At 56.6% G+C, this 18,904-nt stretch overlaps 1 protein-coding gene across 3 annotated transcripts in view; it reads right to left on the bottom strand.

Moving 5' to 3' along the window:
• Positions 1-280: 280 nt before the first annotated feature.
• RAB11FIP3 (RAB11 family interacting protein 3) overlaps positions 281-18,904 on the bottom strand; it is a 96,278-nt gene continuing 77,654 nt past the window's right edge. For all 3 annotated transcript variants that reach the window (XM_063654120.1, XM_054455251.2, XM_054455252.2), the window contains 7 exons: positions 18,118-18,221; positions 12,931-13,071; positions 3,719-3,800; positions 2,873-3,010; positions 2,488-2,643; positions 2,164-2,304; positions 281-2,035 (listed from right to left, as the gene is read on the bottom strand). In XM_063654120.1, the coding sequence (XP_063510190.1) occupies positions 1,922-2,035; positions 2,164-2,304; positions 2,488-2,643; positions 2,873-3,010; positions 3,719-3,800; positions 12,931-13,071; positions 18,118-18,221 (876 nt within the window). In that variant the 3' untranslated portion in view covers positions 281-1,921. The remainder of the gene's footprint in view (positions 2,036-2,163; positions 2,305-2,487; positions 2,644-2,872; positions 3,011-3,718; positions 3,801-12,930; positions 13,072-18,117; positions 18,222-18,904) is intronic.

Below are 18,904 nucleotides of genomic sequence, written 5' to 3'. Positions count from 1 at the left end.
CTTTGCCCTGCCCCACCTGCCCCACCTTGATACTGTCTCAGCAACTCGTCAGGATCCATAACCTGGCCAGAAAGCTGCCAGGCTCCACTGGACCTGGAGGTGCAATCCTACGGCCTTGGAAGGGTCTTAGTCTGACCAAGCTGCAGAGCCAGGCAGGTCTGCTGGGTTCTGAGTTCCGACAACTGATGGCCTCGGACGCCTTGAGGGAAGCTGGGCCAGGCACAGAAGACTCCCACCCCACCCTGTGGCCCCCCTGGAGGAAGGAGCCGGCCTCTGCGTGTGCAGTAACAGCTTTAATCTGTGGTGGGCCCTGCCCTCCTGCATCCAGGCAGGAAGAGCCGTTTCTTGGGGAATTAAAGCAGGAGCGTTTCCCACACTGTCTCCTGGGAGTCCATGCTTACAGTGACAGCACTGCTGAGTGGTGCCATGTCACTAGGGCTGGGCCTGGGCACAGAGAGGCAGGGTGCCAGTCTTTATATATTATACATATATATATATATATATATTTCATGTGTATACACAGATAGTTTTCTCTCTTGAAAGTATTAAAAAATTGATCAACCTTCAATCTATAAAAAATACCTACTCTACATGATAGAAAAATCTCTCCTCCAAGTTTACACTGATTTACACCCAAGGCTTTTCCCAAATGTACAATAGGAGGCGACCTCTTACATCCTAGCGTGGAAGGCAGCGGATGCGGGGCCACACATGTGCACGCACACACACATGCGTGCACACACACGCAGCGAGTGGCCAGTCTTGGTGATGGGGTCTGGGCCTACCCGGGAATGCTGGGGGTTGGGGTCAGGCCTGCGGTCCTGCGGGGTGACACCGCTGCGCCTGGGGTGGAGACCCCGAGAAGCGCAGGCCCCCTCTTGCTCTGCTGTGAGTCTTCCCTGCCCTCTCCCTCCCGCAACATGCACCCTCGGGGAAGAACCATGATTTCTAAGTGAGACACACCCAGAAGAAAACAGGGTTCCCGAAGTTTGGATTCTGGCCTGGGAAGTGCGTGGGGAGGGTGTGGCCTTTAGGAGGCCGGGTCAGGCCGCACCTGTGGAGAAGCAGCACCTGGGAGCCAGAGGGGCCTGCAGCATCCACCCTGCCCAGGAAGAGAGCGCCACACATCAGGTCCTGATGTCGGAGTGGAGGCCCCAGTGGCTCCTGCCCGGCCCCCATAGGCGGTCAGAGCCCCCAAGGGTTACTGCAGCGAGGACTGGGCCGTGGAACAGCCACATGGCTTGGAGGCCCCAGAGCTGGACTGAGGTGACCACATCTGGCTGGGCAATGGCCCGAGCAGCACAGGGAGAGCTGGGGAACGCACCAGCCTTGCCCACCCGTCCTTCCCCCACCACCATGTCCGAGGTGAGGGTCCAGGAGCCCGTCAGCCATCAGGTGCGGCTCAGCATGGGTGACACGGCACCAGGGTACTTATACGGGTGGCTTAGGCAGCAGCACCCCTGGAGTGACCTGTTTTCTTCCTTTCTTCCCAGTAGGGCTGCACGTGGGAAGAGGGACCACCACAAGGGGGCCACAGTGGGGCTCACCCCACACCGCTGCACAGAGAGGCTCTCCAGCCCATCCTGCTGAACTGAAGTGCACGCGTTCACGGCCAGGTTGACTCAGGACTGGGAAGCTCTGGGCCCCCAGAAGGTCAGCGCTGATGGACGGCCTTGCCACAACCCTCACCCTCTGTGGACCCCGGGCCCTGAGACTTCCCTTTCTCCCTCTCCTCTCCACCACCCTCTACCCCTTTGGCAGCCCCGGTCTTTGGCGGCCCCAGCTCAGCTGCACGAGGGCTCCCTGCATGCTCTGGGCACTGTCGGCCGTGGGACCTGCTGGTCTTGGCTCCTCATGGTCTGACAGGACCACTCCAGGGTGTTGGAGTCCCGAATCCAGCTCAGGCTGGACCTTCCTGCCTCTACTTGACCTCCAGGATGGACGGGTTGGTCTCCATGATGGCCACAATGATCCTGTCGATGTAGTCCTGCAGGCGGAAGTTGATCTCCTCCTGCTTCTGAATCGCCTCCATGAGCTGTAGGGCAAAAGCAGGCGGACAGAGCTGAGGCGCACGGGCCACAGGCCACAGTGCATAAACCACAGCGCACAGACGGTGCAGACTGTAGACCCCAGGCCACACCATGCAGGCATGGGATATGTTACCTCATCTCGGGAGACGGAGCTGATCTCTGCAGCCAGGGACTCGGAGAAGGCTGTGGAGAAGAGGCTCTTGGCACCCTGGATGCTGAGGGTAATGATCTGCCCGTTCAGCTCCTCATTCTGCTCCTTCAGGCTGCGGTTGTCCTGAGAGGGCACAGCAACATCACTACTGGGCTGTGGCCCCTGCTGGTGGCTGAGCAGGGACAAGGACTGCCCAGGGAAAAAGGCCTCCGGCTCAGATGTTGACCCTCCACGGCCCCCCCTTCCCAACCAGCCTTGTGGAAGCTTCTGCAGGAGTGTGAGGGAGGGAGGCCCAGGCCTGCCCACCTGCTTCAGCCTGCGGACCTCCTGCTCCAGCTCGCTCTCCCGGGCACGGCTGTGGTACTCCTGCAGGCCCATGCTGCTGCTGCGGCCCCGTCGCTGCTCGGCCTCCAGCTTGAGGAGCTGCAGGTGCTCCAGCTGCTTTCGGAGATCCTCGATCAGCTGCAGGGCAACCGTGCAGTGAGCCGGGGGCCTGGGTTCCCAGGGGCCACCGTCAGCCATCACTTGGCTGTAGAACCTCATGGTTGATCTGGCCGCCTCTCGGGAGGACGACACACACCAGCGGCTATGCCCAAAGCAGCACAGCCAAGAGCTAGCGTCTTAGGAAACAAAGGCTCCCCGTGGGGCAGGCTGGGCGCAGGACTGGGCGTGGGGCAGGGTGGGTGCTCACCTCCTGGGTGGCCTCCTTGTCCCTCTGGAACTGGTGCCTCTCGTGACTCAGCCTGTCCCCCATTCTCCTCTTGTTCTCCTGCTCTTCGCTGAGCCGCAGCGTCAACGACTCTATCTCATCCAACAGCTTCTGCTTCTCCTGCAGGGGTGGACACCTGCCCTGGATGCGGGTCACGCACCTACCTGTGCATGCAGCTTGCCCCGACCGTCTGTCCCTCCAATCTCTGAGTCTCCCAACAGCAACAGCGTGGCCCCCGTGCTGGGAGCGCGACAGGGCTGGGTCTGAGCCTTCCTGCCTCTCAGTGGAGGTCAAGGCCACCTGCTTCTGGGCAGAGGCGCACACGCAGGCCACGAGGGTGGTTTCTCATGAGGGGCAGAAAGGACCTTTGTGTGGACAGGACCTGACTCAGTGGCTGTGGGCAGCTCCAGCTGGGCTCCTCTGGTTCATGGGAGCCAGGGCCCAAGTGCTCTGAGAATATCCTTCCTGGGAGCTTCCCAGAGCACACCTGGCGAGGTGGGGGCAGGGAGGTCTGGCAGTGACGAGCTGGGGTGTGGGAGCCCCATGTGTAGCCTCTGCCTCCACATCTGCAGTGGTTGGGGCATAAGTGGCTGGCTGATGCCTTCCCCTTGGAGGACAATTCCCAGATTCAGAGCCCTGGGTCCATCTAGGAGTGAGCCTCTAGCACGGTCCAGTGTCTTCCAGCGGTCTGGGCCCTGAGCTGGCCCCGTTCCCTCACACACATCACAGTATCCCGCTCAGCACAGAGCTCAGGGCTACCTCGGCTGCCCCACCGGCAGGTCACAGTCTGGCCCCGCTGGCCACAGCTCCAGGCTGTTGGCAGCTCACCTCCTCCAGACGCTCAATGTTGGCCTTCAGACAGGGCGTGCAGGACCGGAGTTCACTGTTCTCCTCGTCCAGTTGCTGTAGCCTGGGACACAAGAACAAAGCTGAAACTTACTCCAGGAAGCTCGCCTCTACAGGGCCAGTGTGCCCTGTGTCTCAGGGAAACCCTGCTGGGGACGCCCTGTGACCAACAGACGCCCCCAAACGACCAGGGCCAATCCTTAGGTGCCCACCCAAGTGCTCCAGGGCACAGCTTTTCCGTAATCCTTGAAGGTTTTATTATTTTTTTTTAATTTTTTCTTGAGGCAGAGTCTCACTCTGTCACCAGGCTGGAGTGCAGTGGTGCAATCTCAGCTCACTGCAAGCTCCATCTCCCGGGGTTCAAGCGATTCTCCTGCCTCAGCCTCCTGAGTAGCTGGGATTACAGGCGCCTGCCACCACACCCAGCTAATTTTTGTATTTTCAGTAGAGACGGGGTTTCGCCATGTTGGCCAGGCTGGTCTCGAACTCCTGACCTCGTGATCCACTTGCCTCGGCCTCCCAAAGTGCTGTGCTTACAGGCGTGAGCCACCCCTCCGGCCATCCATGGCGGTTTTTTAAATATACTTTGGGTTTTGGAATAATTTTAGGTTTACAGAAAAGTTGAAGCCGAGTATGCTGGCTCACGTCTGTAATCCCAACACTTTGGGAGGCCAACGGGGGAGGATTGCTTGGGCCCAGGAGTTTGAGACCAGCCTGGGCAATATAGTGAGACCCCCATCTCTATAAAAAATACAAAAATTAGCCGAGCACAGTGGCACACGCCTGTAGCCCCAGCTACTTGAGGGGCTGAGGTGGGAGGATCCCTTGAGCCTGGAGGTACAAGGCTGCAGTGAGCTGTGATCCCGCCACTGCACTCCAGCCTAGTGACAAAACAAGATCCTGTATCTATTTACTTATTTTGAGACAGTCTCACTCTGTTGCAGAGGCTGGAGTGCAGCAGTGCCATCTTGGCTCACTGCAAGCTTCGCCTCCCGGGTTCACGCCATTCTCCTGCCTCAGCCTCCCGAGTAGCTGGGACTACAGGCGCCCGCCACCACACCCGGCTAATTTTTTCTATTTTTAGTAGAGACGGGGTTTCACCGTGTTAGCCAGGATGGTCTTGATCTCCTGACCTCATGATCCACCTGCCTCGGCCTCCCAAAGTGCTGGGATTACAGGCGTGAGCCACCGCGCCCGGCCAAGATCCTGTATCCAAAAAAAAAAAAAAGAAAGAAAGAAAGAAAAAAAGACATAGCAGACACAGTGTAGTCCCCGTGGCCCTGCACTGGCCTCCCGTGTTGTGGTCGCTGTTCTTCACTGTAGTGTTATGTGTCACAGTCACAGAGCCACACTGGGACACTCTGCGGACCACACTAACTGAAGACTGTGGCCTCCCCATGCGTGCCCTTTCTGTTCTGGGACCCCATCCAGCAACCACACTGCATTTGTTTGGTTTTTTGAGAGAGGCTCTCGCTCTGTTACCCAGAGTGCACTGGTGGAATCTCAGCTCACTGCAGCCTCGACCTCCTGGGCTCAAGAGATCCTCCTGCCTCAGCCTCCCAAGTAGCTGGGAGTACAGGCGTGCCCCACCACACGTGGCTAATTTTTAAATTTTTTGCAGAGACACGGTCTTGCTATGTTGCCTGAGCTGGTCTCCAACTCTGGGCTTAAAGGCTCCACCAGCCTCAGCCTCCCAAAGTGCCAGGATTACAGGTGTGAGCCACAGTGCCCGGCCCACACTGCATTTTGTCTCCTCCGTCCCCTGGTCTGTGAGTCTCCCAGACTTTCCTGTTTTCCGACCTTGACGGCGTTGAGCTGGCCTGTCATGGTGTCTGTAGAGCGTCCCTCACGTTGGGTCCGTCTGGTGTTTTCTCGCAATTAGACTGGGTGATGGGTTTTGGGAAGACGCCCACAGAGGTGCGGGGCCCTTCCTGTCACACCGTATCAGGGTCCTGACGTTCGCACGGCTTTCTGATCACCTGGCCAAGGTCTGCCTGCCAGGTGTCCCCTCTATCAGGTCCCTGCTTTCCTGCCCGCTCTGTTCTCTGGAAGCCGCTCACTGGGTCCAGCCCTCGCCTCCCGGAGGGAGTGTCTGCGAACATTATGTGGAATTCCTCTGTGGGGAAGATTTGTGTCTTCTCTATTTATTTATTTTATTTTATTTTTGAGATGGAGTTTTGCTCTTGTCGCCCAAGCTGGAGTGCAACCTCCGCCTCCCAGGTTCAAGTGATTCTCCTGCCTCAGCCTCCCGAATAGCTGGGATTACAGGCGCCCACCACCGCGCCTGGCTAATTTTTGTATTTTCAGTAGAGACAGGGTTTCACCATGTTGGCCAGGCTGGTCTCGAACTCCTAACCTCAGATGATCCACCCGCCTCGGCCTCCCAAAGTGCTGGGGTTACAGGCATGAGCCACCGCGCCCGGCCCTCTTTTCTGTTCATTGATAATCATTTATTTGTGTCACTATGAACTCATGCACTTTATGTTTTGGATTGTAATCCATTGCTATCACTATGAGTTTGTTACTTAAACTGTTCCAGCTTTGGCGTCCGGCAACTCCTTCAGCTGGCCCATGTCCCTCTGAGATACCCTCAGTGTCTGTGCTCATGGGGGGTTTCTAGTGTAAGCACCTTCTCATTTTCAGATACTACATATTGCTGCAGGCTTAGCCTGCGTTTTCCCTGTCCCAGCCTCAGAACTGGCCCTTTCTCCAAGGAACCCTGGATCTTCTCCATAATCCAGTTGTCCTCACCATCCCGTTACCCTGCTGTCCCTTCTAATTCAATCCAACCTGCACCCACATCCAGAATTTGGTGTAAGTGGAAACCCAGGGGCAGCACAGGGCTGGGCGGGAAGGGCTTCAGGTGTCCTCTACCCAGGAGGGGACTTGGTCTTGCTTTGCAAACTGATGATTGAGACCAGGGGCAAAGCAGATGCAACCCCTACCAAAGAGCACTGGCCGGCCTCTGCACTGCCGGGGAGGCCACGGGGTGCCCGGGACAGGCACGCTCCCAGGACTTGTCTGGGGCTGGTCAGACCCCTAGCCGCAGGTGTTCGTCAGGAGGACCCAGGCGCTCAGTGGTGCCACTCTGGTGTGTGCTGGCGCCCTGCAGTCCCGATTCCTCCTCTAGGGTGGGGATGGGTGTGACCCAGCCGTATGTGGGTGGGGACCCTCCTGTGTGAGCCTCGCCTTTATCCAACTTCCACGGTTCCTGGTGCTACCCACTTCTGAGCCTTCATGTACCAAGATGCAAACCCCGGTACGTCTCGCCCGTGTGGCTGCTCCGAGATGCAAACCCCGGTACGTCTCGCCCATGTGGCTGCTCCGAGATGCAAACCCCGGTACATGTCGGCCGTGTGGCTGCTCCGAGATGCAAACCCCGGTACATGTCGCCCGTGTGGCTGCTCCGAGATGCAAACCCCGGTGCGTGTCGCCCGTGTGGCTGCTCCGAGATGCAAACCCTGGTACATCTCGCCCGAGTGGCTGCTCCGAGATGCAAACCCCAGTACGTGTCGCCCGTGTGGCTGCTCCGAGATGCAAACTGCGATATGCGTCGGCTGTGTGGCTGCTCCGAGATGCAAACACTGGTACGTGTCGCCCGTGTGGCTGCTCCGAGATGCAAACCCCAGTGCGTGTCGCCCGTGTGGCTGCTCCGAGATGCAAACCCTGGTGTAGCTGCTGGCACAGGGTGTTGTTTGCGTTAGGAGTGTGTGCAGCTGTGCTTTCTGGGCTACACCTTTGCCATATGCCTTTCCTGTTGTTTTGCTGAGTGGAGCATACTAAGTTCCATTCTCCGCCTCTAACCCTGGAGTCCAGACAGGTCTACCTACAGCTATTTTCTCCTTTCAAAGTAACACTTGCATGTTTTGTTCATAATTATGAAAACAAATTATGTTTTAATTCTATTGAATTTCAAAACTACAGATAAGCAAAGAGAAGAAAATAAAGAGCCGCACAGCTTCACACACAGCAGCACTGCCTTCCCGAGGCCTGACCCCTCTTTCTTTCCTCCTTGCCCCAGCCTCTCGCTGTCCATCAGACACACTCAGCTCTGCCCAGTGCTGGGGTCAGTTTTTCTGCCTTCTCTCCTTTCATTATCAGGCTCAGGGGAGTCTACTCACATTTTCTGGAAGGATGAGCTATGCTACGTGGCACAAGCAAAGGCTTCCCTGGGCTTCCTTGGCTCACATGCTGCTAGAAAGCACCACACACCAGGGCCACGTTCACCCAGTTCACTCTGTGCCTGACGATGGGCCACATACCCCAACGCCAGGGGTTCAGCAGGTGCCATAAGCTGCAAATCAGGCCCCGGTCTCTGTGGACATGCCACTGTGGCCCCATCAGCCTTCACTCCAGCTCTCTGCAGCCTGCCAGGGGCTCCCATTCTTTCTGGAAGCCCCTGGGGGCCCCACTCCCAGAGGTACCTGGCCTTTCCTAGAACCTCCCCTGGGCCCTGTGTCCTGAGATTCAGATCTCTGCCTGTGACCTTCATACAGCCCCATTCTGCTGATGACACATATTCTCCTTTTCCGGTCCCTAGAAAAGGATGTCCAAAGTTGCGGCCTCTCCACTCCTCCATCTTCTCTATGCCCTTTCAGCTTTAACTCTCATCTCTACTGAGGCCCCACTCCTGAAATCCAACTGTTTTCTGGGCACTGCAACTGCACAGTCACCCGCCCCTGCTGTTCCCAGGAGGTTCCGATGCAGGTGCTGGGGGTCCTGCCTCCAGATCCTCTGCTCCTGAGGACCCCGGACTGAGACAGTGTCATTGCAATGCCCAGGGTCTTCCTGTACACCAGATAGGCAGAGGCCAGGCTGGGGAAGTCCCCAAGATGCCAGAGGCCTCTGTGCTGGGCTGACTGTAGGTTGCTGACCAGAGGCCTCGTGCTGGGCTGACCGCAGGTTGCTGACCTGGGGCTGCAGGGGCCTCTGAGGGCCTGAGCAGCCCTGAGAACCACAAGGTTCCTGGTGGCCACTCCAGGAAGCTGCAGGAGGCTGACAAGGCCCAGAACACGGCGGCACTGACCCCAAGCGCTCAGGGCGGGCAGGCGGCTTGCTCACAAGAGGCAGTGACACTGGGCCCTGCTTGCTCCCTGAGGGCCTCGTGAGACCCCTATCTTGTGCCCCTCCACACCAGAGTACACAGAGGAGGCAGGATGTCCACACGGCTGTTCCCCAACCTCAGCCCCAGCGGAAAGGTCCCACGGGAGGGGCTCCCTGGCGCTCACAGACGAGAAACGTTAATGTTGAGCCCACTCAACTGCACTGTGCCAAGGCCGGGGGAGAACACTGTCCTGGCTGCCCTGACCTTGCCCCCCAGAAGACGGCGCCCCACTGCAATGGCAGGCGTGGAGGCCTCCCTGTGTGGGGCGTCCCGCACAGCTCTCTTAGTGCGGGCCCCTTCCTGCCACCCACTTTTGAAAATGCCTAGGAGCTCTTCTTAGATAAGGCAAGTATCTTAGCTTTAAGAGCTGGAAGGAACACAAGCAAAAGAACCTGAAATCCTCTGATGAATATTTAAAACTACTGTATTTCAAAATCTAAAAGTAGTACATGCTTAGTTTAAAAAAGCCACGTGAGGTGGCTCATGCCCATAATCCCAGCACTTTAAGAGGCTGAGATGCTTCTGCTGAGAGTATGGAGACGAAAAACAACAACAAAAAGAGGCCAAGGTGGGAGAATCGCTTAAAGCTAAGAGCTCAAGACCAGCCTGGGCAACACAGCAAGACCTCGTCTCTACCAAAAATGAAAAGTTAGCCGGGTATGACAGAGCACACTTGGAGCCCCAGCGACTCAGGGGCTGAGGCAGGAGGATTGCTTGAGCCCGGGAGTTCAAGGCTGCAGTGAGCCATAACAGGGCCACTGCACTCCAGCCAGGGGCACAGAGCAATACCCTATCTCAAAACAGACAAACAAACAAACAACTGTATAAAACAACTTCCTCCACCCTCACTACCCAGACACACAAGAAGGATAGAGAACTCTAGAGTCCTCTGATTATAGATATTTTAAGTTACCTGATGCTTTTTACTTTTACAGAAAATCAAGAACCGTCCCTTGCAAATGTATTTGTAAACACACACCAGGAATCCGCAGCATGAGCTCCCAGATGGAGAACCACGGGAGGCACCGTGCTGCTTTAATGCTTGTGCCTCGGCGGGCACGGTGGCTCACGCCGGTAATCCCAGCACTTTGGGAGGCCGAGGTGGGAGGACTGCTTGAGCCCAGGAGTTCAAGACCAGCCTGGGCAACACAGCAAGAACCCCTGCCTCTATTTAAAATAATGATTTTTTTGGCTGGGTGCAGTAGCTCACACCTGTAATCCCAGCACTTTGGGAGGCCGAGGCGGGTGGATTACCTGAGGTCAGGAGTTCAAGACTATCCTGGCCAACATGGTGAAACCCCGTCTCTGCTAAAAATACAAAAAATAGCTGGGTGCAGTGGTGCAAGCCTCTAGCCCCACATACTAGGGAGGCTGATGCAAGAGAATTGCTTGAACCCAGGAGACAGAGGTTGTGCTGAGCCGAGATCGCCCCACTGCACTCTAGCCTGGGCGACAGGGTGACACTTGGTCTCAAAAAAAAAAAAAAAAAAAAAAGGCCAGGCGCAGTGGCTCACGCCTGTAACCCCAGCACTTTGGGAGGCTGAGGCAGGTGGATCACGAGGTCAGGAGATCCAGACCATCCTGGCTAACACTGTGAAACCCTGTCTCTACTAAAAATACAAAAAATTAGCCAGGCGTGGTGGCGGGTGCCTGAAGTCCCAGCTACTCGGGAGCCTGGGGCAGAAGAATGGTGTGAACCTGGGAGGTGGAGCTTGCAGTGAGCCAAGATCGCGCCATTGTACTCCAGCCTGGGCGACAGAGCAAGACTCCGTCTCAAAAATAAATAAATAAATAAATAAAAATAATATTTTCCCCTTTATTTTATATATATATTTTTAAATTAATTAAATTTTTTTTGGAGATGGAGTCTCACTCTGTCATTCAGGTTAGAGTGCAGTGGCACGATCTCAGCTCACTGCAACCTCTGCCTCCGGGTTTAAGTGATTCTTGTGCCTCAGCCTCCCAAGTAGCTGAGATTACAGGCGCGTGCCACCATGCCGAGCTAATTTTTTTTTTTTTTTTTTTTTTTTTTAGTAGAGACAGGGTTTCACCTTGTTGGCCAGGCTGGTCTTGAACGCCTGACCTCAGGTGATCCGCCCACCTCGGCCTCCCAAAGTGCTGGGATTACAGGTGTGAGCCACTGCGCCCTGCCTCCTTTATGATATATTTTAATAGAGTATCGTTAATCTCCCTCCTTTTTGTTTTCCCACTTTTTCTGACTCATCCAAGGCTATGTCTCCAGATGAATGTAAAAGTAATTTTGTCAAGTTTCCTTAAAAAAAGATTCGTATTTTATGCAAAAAATTAGCCAGGCGTGATAGTGGGCTCCTGTATTCCCAGTTACTTGGGAGGCTGAGGCAGGAGAATGGCGTGAACCCAGGAGGCAGAGCTTGCAGTGAGCCGAGATTGCGCCACTGCACTCCAGCCTAGGGGACAGAGCAATACTCCGTCTCAAACCCACCCCCCACCGAAAAAAAAAAAAGATTGGTATTTTAAAAAGACTGGATACATTGGTTAGACATAGATTTACAGAAACCAACACGCACACAGGGTCAGTCTTTGAACTGATCCCTTGTGGCCTTTGGGAGAGTTTTAAAGTCTTCTCCACATAGCTTTTCCCCTTTTTCTAAAATTTCAGGTTATTCCTAGCCACTGCAGGTTCTGGGGTGGGCAGGCTGTCGGAACCTCTCCTACCTGGCCTGCAGGTTCTGGGGTTGGCGGGCTGTCAGGAACCTCGCCTACCTGGCCTGCAGGTTCTGGGGTGGGTGGGCTGTCGGAACCTTTCCTACCTGGCCTGCAGCATTCTGGGGTGGGTGGGCTGTCGGAACCTCTCCTACCTGGCCTCCAGCATTCTGGGGTGGGTGGGCTGTCGGAACCTCTCCTACCTGGCCTGCAGGTTCTGGGGTTGGCGGGCTGTTGGGACCTCTCCTACCTGGCCTCCAGCATTCTGGGGTGGGAGGGCTGTCGGAACCTCTCCTGCCTGACCTCCAGCATTCTGGGGTTGGCGGGCTGTTGGGGAACCTCTCCTACCTGGCCTGCAGGTTCTGGGGTGGGTGGGCTGTCGGAACCTCTCCTATCTGGCCTGCGTTTCTGGGGTGGGTGGGCCGTCGGGAACCTCTCCTACCTGGCCTGCAGGTTCTGGGGTGGGCAGGCTGTCGGAATGTCTCCTGCCTGGCCTGCAGTTTCTGGGGTGGGCGGGCCGTCGGGAACCTCTCCTACCTGGCCTGCAGGTTCTGGGGTGGGCAGGCTGTCGGAATGTCTCCTGCCTGGCCTGCAGTTTCTGGGGTGGGCGGGCTGTCGGGAACCTCTCCTACCTGGCCTGCAGGTTCTGGGGTGGGTGGGCTGTCGGAACCTCTCCTACCTGGCCTGCAGTTTCTGGGGTGGGTGGGCTGTCGGGAACCTCTCCTACCTGGCCTGCAGGTTCTGGGGTGGGTGAGCTGTCGGGGAACCTCTCCCCTATCTGGCCTCCAGCATTCTGGGGTTGGCGGGCTGTCGGGGAACCTCTCCTACCTGGCCTGCAGGTTCTGGGCTGGGCAGGCTGTTCGGGAACCTCTCCTACCCGGCCTGCAACATTCTGGGGTTGGCGGGCTGTCGGGGAACCTCTCCTACCTGGCCTGCAGGTTCTGGGGTGGGCAGGCTGCCAGAAACCTCTCCTACCTGACCTGCAGGTTCTGGGGTGGCTGGGCTATCGGGAACCTCTCCTACCTGGCCTGAAGTTTCTGGGGTGGGCGGGCTATCAGGAACCTCTCCTACCTGGCCTGCAGTTTCCGGGGTGGGAGGGCCGTCGGGGAACCTCTCCTACCTGGCCTGCAGGTTCTGGGGTTGGCAGGCTGTCGGGAACCTTGCCTACCTGGCCTGCAGGTTCTGGGGTTGGCGGGCCGTCGGGGAACTTCTCCTACCTGGCCTGCAGGTTCTGGGGTTGGCAGGCTGTCGGGAACCTCGCCTACCTGGCCTGCAGGTTCGGGGGTTGGCGGGCTGTCGGGGAACTTCTCCTACCTGGCCTGCAGGTTCTGGGGTTAGTAGGCTGTCGGGAACCTCTCCTACCTGGCCTGCAGGTTCTGGGGTGGACGGGCTGTTGGGAACCGCCTACCTGGTCTGCAGGTTCTCTATCTCAATGCTCTTCTCCCTCTCCATCTTGCACAGGAGCTCCTTCTGACGCCGGGTCTCTTCCAGGACCATCTCACAGGCTCTCAGCTCCTGTTCCTTCAGCTGCTCCTCCAGGGCATTTGCTCTTGAAAGGCAAAGGGAGGAGCTGAGCTGTCTCCAGGCAGGGTGTGCAGTGGCTCAACCCATGCCCAGCAGCTACCTCAGGACCTCCAGAGAACCTGCCTCCACCCGGGAGGAGGGCACCGAGAAGGGCATCCCCGAGCTCTGGTCAAGGCAGTTCTGAAGCAGCGAATACACCCCCAGATGGCCTCGCCTCCCACACTAAAGGCACCTGGGGTGGCCGGAGCAGTGTCCACTGCACCTAGGCCCAGCTGATACCCACAGGCACTGCCCGCTTGTGGCCTGTGGACCGCAGCACTTAGAGGGCCCGAGCCCGCCAGGTAACTGCTCCTGGTGCACTCTGTGTTCATGCAGCTGCTCCACCTGCAGCCACTACACACAATGAGTGCACTCAGAGCCCAGAGGCACGGGGCCTTGGGAAGGAGCGTGAAGGTGCCAGGGCCACTACACGCAATGAGTGCGCTCAGAGCCCAAAGGCACGGGGCCTTGGGAAGGAGCGTGAAGGTGCCAGGGCCACTACACGCAATGAGTGCACTCAGAGCCCAAAGGCACGGGGCCTTGGGAAGGAGCGTGAAGGTGCCAGGGCCACTACACGCAATGAGTGCACTCAGAGCCCAGAGGCACGGGGCTTCGGGAAGGAGCGTGAAGGTGCCAGGGCCCAAGGGCCACAGCATTTCCAGGAAGTGAGTGTCTGATGAAACACGTGGTCCGTGGCAGCTGAACACCGGAGAACTGAGTGTGCTGGCAGTGTCTGCCTTCAGCTGCAGTACAGTCAGTTCATGGCACATCTCCCAAAGGTGCTCACAAGGCTTCCTGAGTTGCCGGGTCCACATGGGAGCCAGGACGAGTCTGGCTCTGGCTGCTGGGCACATGTGGGCCCCAGAGGCTGTGAGGGGCCACAAGTGGAGGGGGGCCCACTCTGCTCCCAGTCCCCTCCAGGCTGGGGAAGTGGGTATTAGAGACCAGTCCCATCCAGGTCACCTCAGAACAGAGGCAGGGCAGGTGTCGGCTAGACCACAGGGGAAAGGGAACATTCCCACAGGGCAGGGAGACCCTGGCCTTCCTGAGATCTTCACAACCACCCGCAGGAGACAGGACTGAACCATCCCAAAGAGAAGGGCACAGGCCCTGCCCACTGACACAGCACAGCCCATGCCCTCAGGCCCTGCTTCACACAGAGCCTCTTATCCTTGTGGTGCCTCACACGCAGGAGTGAACAGATGGCCAACGATCACCAGACACAACAGGAAAGCTTTCAACAGGAAGTGGCCAAAGCAAACACCAAGTGAGGACCCAGGGAGACACATGATACAGGAGACAGCAGGGAAAGGTCCCCGAGCCAGCGGTCTCTGCGAGCCGAGAGCCATAGCTGCAGCATCAGGGCAGCCTGCTGCAGAAGAGACAAACAAGGAACAGCTCCCAGGAACTGAAAGCGTGGGAAGGACCATCTAAAAGTCCGATTGAGATGCCGGACTCACGCCTGTAATCCCAGCACTCTGGGAGGCAGAGGCGGGCAGATCACCTGAGATCAGGAGTTCGAGACCAGCCTGACCAATATGGTGAAACCCCGAATCTACTAAAAATACAAAAATTAGCCAGATGTGGTGGCAGGCGCCTGTAGTCCCAGCTACTTGGGAGGCTGAAGCATGAGAATCATTTGAACCCGGGAGGCAGAGGTTGCACTGAGCAGAGATCACACCACTGCACTCCAGCCTGGGCAACAGAGTGAGACTCTGCCTCAAAAAAAAAAAAAAAAAAAAAAAAATCTGATCAAGAGTTGAAGGAGAAAACTGAGAATATTACATAGAAAAAAAGAACAGAAAGATAAAATTAGAGATGAGGAAAGTCTAAAAAAGGAGAGGAAACATCCAGAAGGCCCACTGTGTGACTAGCAGATGTTCAGACAGATGAGAGGGAGAGGCCGCATGGTGAAATAACTTCAGAAGTCTTCCCACAGCGGAAGGACGCATTTTCCAGATTTAAAGGCTGAAAACCTAGGCCGGGCGCGGTGGCTCACGCCTGTAATCCCAGCACTTTGGGAGGCCAAGGCAGATGGATCACTTGAGGTCAGGAGATCAAGACCAGCCTGGCCAACATGGTGAAACCCCGTCTCTACTAAAAATACAAAAATCAGCCGGGCGCAGTGGTGCATGCCTGTAATCCCAGCTACTTGGGAGGCTGAGGCAGGAGAATCGCTTGAACCCGGGAGGCAGAGGTTGCAGTGAGCGGAGACTGCGCCACTGCACTCCAGCCTGGGCGACACAGCAAGGCTCTGTCTCAAAAAACAAAACAAAACAAAAGAAAACGAAATAAAGGCCGAAAACCAGGTGCACAGCACGGCAAATAATACAAGATCCTCATCCAAGTATGTAGGGTGGGACACAGAAGTTACGGAGAACATCAAGGCCCTGCAGCACCAGAGGCTCCTCAGTCACAGCACAGGGTCAGAGGTCTTCAAATTCTCAGGGAATTCGATTTCTGACCTAGAATTTTATGCCCAGCTACACTATGGACTGGAGCAGTGTGGGAGGAATAAGCACTTCCACACAAGCAGTTCTCAGAGCATCTGGCTCCTGTGCTCCCTTTTCCAGGCAACTATCAGTGACATACTCAGAAAATGAGTTGGCAAAACAGAAGAAAACGTGGGACCCAGAAAATAAGGAATCAAACACAGGAGAAAGCACTCGGAATTCCTAGGATGGCAGCTGGACGGCACAACTAGAGAGCAAATGGGTCAGAACGGGAAGATGATACTGAAAATGGGAAACGTACTCCTAGGATGGCAGCTGTATGGCAGGGCTAGAGAGCAAATGGGTCAGAATGGGCAGATGATACTGAAAACGGGAAACGTGTTGTTTAGGGCGGTGGAGGTGAACGGCCACAGAAACTGAATGTGGCCGGGGCTGCACTGCAGACGGTCAGTGGGCGGAGACAGGCAGCAGTGTGGACTTCACACTACACACACGGAAAACTGATGAACATACTCCAGACTCAAATGAAACCTCCACAGTCAACTCGACAAAGGCATCTAGGCTGGACATAGTGGCTCACGCCTCTGATTTCAGCACTTTGGGGGGCCAAGGTGGGAGGATCACTTGAGGCCAGGCGTTTGAGACCAGCATGGGCAACATGGCAAGACCTCATCTCTATAAAAAATTTAAAAATTAGGCCGGGCACGGTGGCTCACGCCTGTAATCCCAGCACTTTGGGAGGCTGAGGCAGGCAGATCACAAGGTCAGGAGTTCAAGACCAGCCTGGTCAATATGGTGAAACCCTGTCTCTACTAAAAATACAAAAATTAGCCCAGCGTGGTGGTGCATGCCTGTAGTCCTAGCCACTCAGGAGGCTGAGGCAGAAGAATCGCTTGAACCTGGGATGCGGAGGTTGCAGTGAGCCAAGATTGTGCCACTGCACTCCAGCCTGGAGACAGAGAGAGACCCCATCTCAAAAAAAAAAAAAAAAAAAAAGCTGGGTGTGGTGGTGCACACCTGTAGTCCCAGCTACAGCGAAGGCTGAGGTAGGCGGGTCGCTTGAGCCTGGGAGGTGGAGGCTGTAGTCAGCACTCAGCCTAAGCAACAGAGCGAGGCCCTGTCTCTTAAAAAACAAAACAAGCTCATCTCGTGGCCCCCCCGGATTCTCGTTGACAAGGAGGAGACAGTGGTCTTTGGTGGCACGGCATATGTGTAGCGCACTACTGGAGTCCAGCCCCTTCACCAGCATGCCTGGCCCCTCTCCACTCTGCAGCAGGGGCTGGTAGCAGGCCCTCCTCTGCTGAGAATCCTGGAGAACGGGTAGCCGCCAAGCCCAGGGTCTTCACTCCACAAGAGAACACGCTTTGCTTTGTTAGAATTAAAATGATGTGCGAGTTATGCCCACAATCCCATGAGGCATTCCAATTCTCAGCGCTCACAGGGCAGACGGCTCTGAAGCTGAAGGGCAGGTCACGAATGTTAGTACCATGAGGGTGAGGGCTTGGGGGCTTTGGGGGTGCTGACCACAAATGCCCTGCTGCCAACACACGTGTGCAGGCTGCTCAGAGCCCTGAATCTACCTGCTCAGTGGTGATGAAGACACTGAAGCTTCAAGGGACAGGGCCCTTGTCTGAGCTGAGAATATGTGGAGGAGCCGGGATGTGCCCGGGCAGCTGGGCAGGGACAGAAGCTCACAGAAAGAACCTCTTCTGCAGCGGGGCAGGGACAGAAGCTCACAGGGAGAACCTCTTCTGCAGCTGGGCAGGGACAGAAGCTCACAGGAAGAACCTCTTCTGCAGATCCCACAGGTGCCTCACAGGCCTCCTGGCTGCCTCCTCTGCCCACAAGAGGCTGCCGGTGCCCAGCTCCAGGTGGCATAGCCTGGGTAGCTGACTCCTGGGACAAGCTCATCTTACTTTGCACGAGAAACAGTACTGCAAATCGGCTATGAGACAACATGGCGTGCCTCGTGTGAAAAACACTGAGAATTACACGGTATTCTAAGAAAAGTCTGCAAACCAGAGTGGGGTAAGCAGCTCCCACTCTCTCTCTGCAAACACGGAGTCACACTTCGCTTCCTCCCCAGCACTCCTGCCCACAGCGATGAGACTGCGCATCCTGTTGCGTACTCAGCAGTCACTGCTCATTTAGCTTTCTGCTGCTGAGCAACTTCTCTAACCTGCATTCTTCCAGGACGGGCAAACCCCGTATGGACCAGAGTGGTGGGAGAGCTGCACCTCCAGGCCTGCTGGTGAGGCTCAGCACTGTGTGGGTTCACAGTCAGTTCCTCCTCTGTGTGGGTCAGGTCTCAGCACTCCCAAGAGGGAGGCAGTGCCCTCCTCTGGCCCTCTGTGTGTCTAGGGTTCCACGAGAGCACCAGTCAGAGCCTCGGGTCGCCTGCCTGCAGCCCACTGGGTAGGCTCAGATGACCACCTGGCACCACCCCCTCAGCCAGCTTCCAACGGGGATGGATGGGTGGCCAAGCCCCTGCTGTGTGAGGTAAAGAGAAGTAAATGGGGGCTGACAGGCGGGCACAAGAGGCGCCACGCAGAGGCCCGGGTCTCCTGGCCCAGGCTCACCTGTGTACCAGCTGCAGGTTCTCCTGCCTCAGGCGGCTGTGTTGCTCACCGGTGGCTGCCGTGTCCTTTTCCAGCTCCAGCACACGCCTTTCCAGGAAGACAACCTTGGCAATGAGACCAGGCTTCAGGATCAGGCAGCCAGAAGCAGAAGGGCCTGCACCCCCAAAGGAACTAGCTGGAAGGCCGCCTGGGGATTTTCTCAGCACAGAATCAGATCCACCTAGCTAGGCTGGTGTTGGATCCAACTTACTCTTGGAACTTGTCACATAAACCCACAAAGGTGCAGCTCCTAATGGGGCCGGGGTCTTGGGGAGCACTGTCATTCGACACCACAAATGCACACAGTGCCGCAGCTCTGAGAGCTAGGGGTCCAGGGGTGCCTTTGGACTGGCTGGCTGGTGGGCAGCAAGACTCAGCCCCCAGCACACAGTTGGGTCTCTGCTCAGCCAGATGCAGCTCACAGAGGCAGCCCAGGTGCCCACGGATGCAAGGGACAGACAGACCCATGTCTCGGTCCCTCCCTCCCTCAGAGAGTTCACACCAAGATGAGAGTCAGACACCTGCAGAGGTAGGAGAAGGAGTAAAGGGAGCAGAGGAGGACTTGGCCTGGGTCAGCAGACGAGATGCTAGAGAAGTTGTAGGGAGGAGGTGGTAGGGGTGCAAGAGGAGGTGAGGTACAGGAGGAGGTGGGGGGTACAGGAGGAGGTGAGAGTACAGGAGGAGATGGGGGTGTAGGAGGAGGTGGGGGGCAGGAGGAGGCGAGGGGGTACAGGATGTGAGGGGTGCA

This window comes from Pongo pygmaeus, chromosome 18 (genome assembly GCF_028885625.2).
Source record: "Pongo pygmaeus isolate AG05252 chromosome 18, NHGRI_mPonPyg2-v2.0_pri, whole genome shotgun sequence".
Taxonomy (NCBI): domain Eukaryota; kingdom Metazoa; phylum Chordata; class Mammalia; order Primates; family Hominidae; genus Pongo; species Pongo pygmaeus.
Note: the sequence above shows the minus strand (reverse complement) of the source record. Positions and strands in the feature narration are given on the sequence as shown.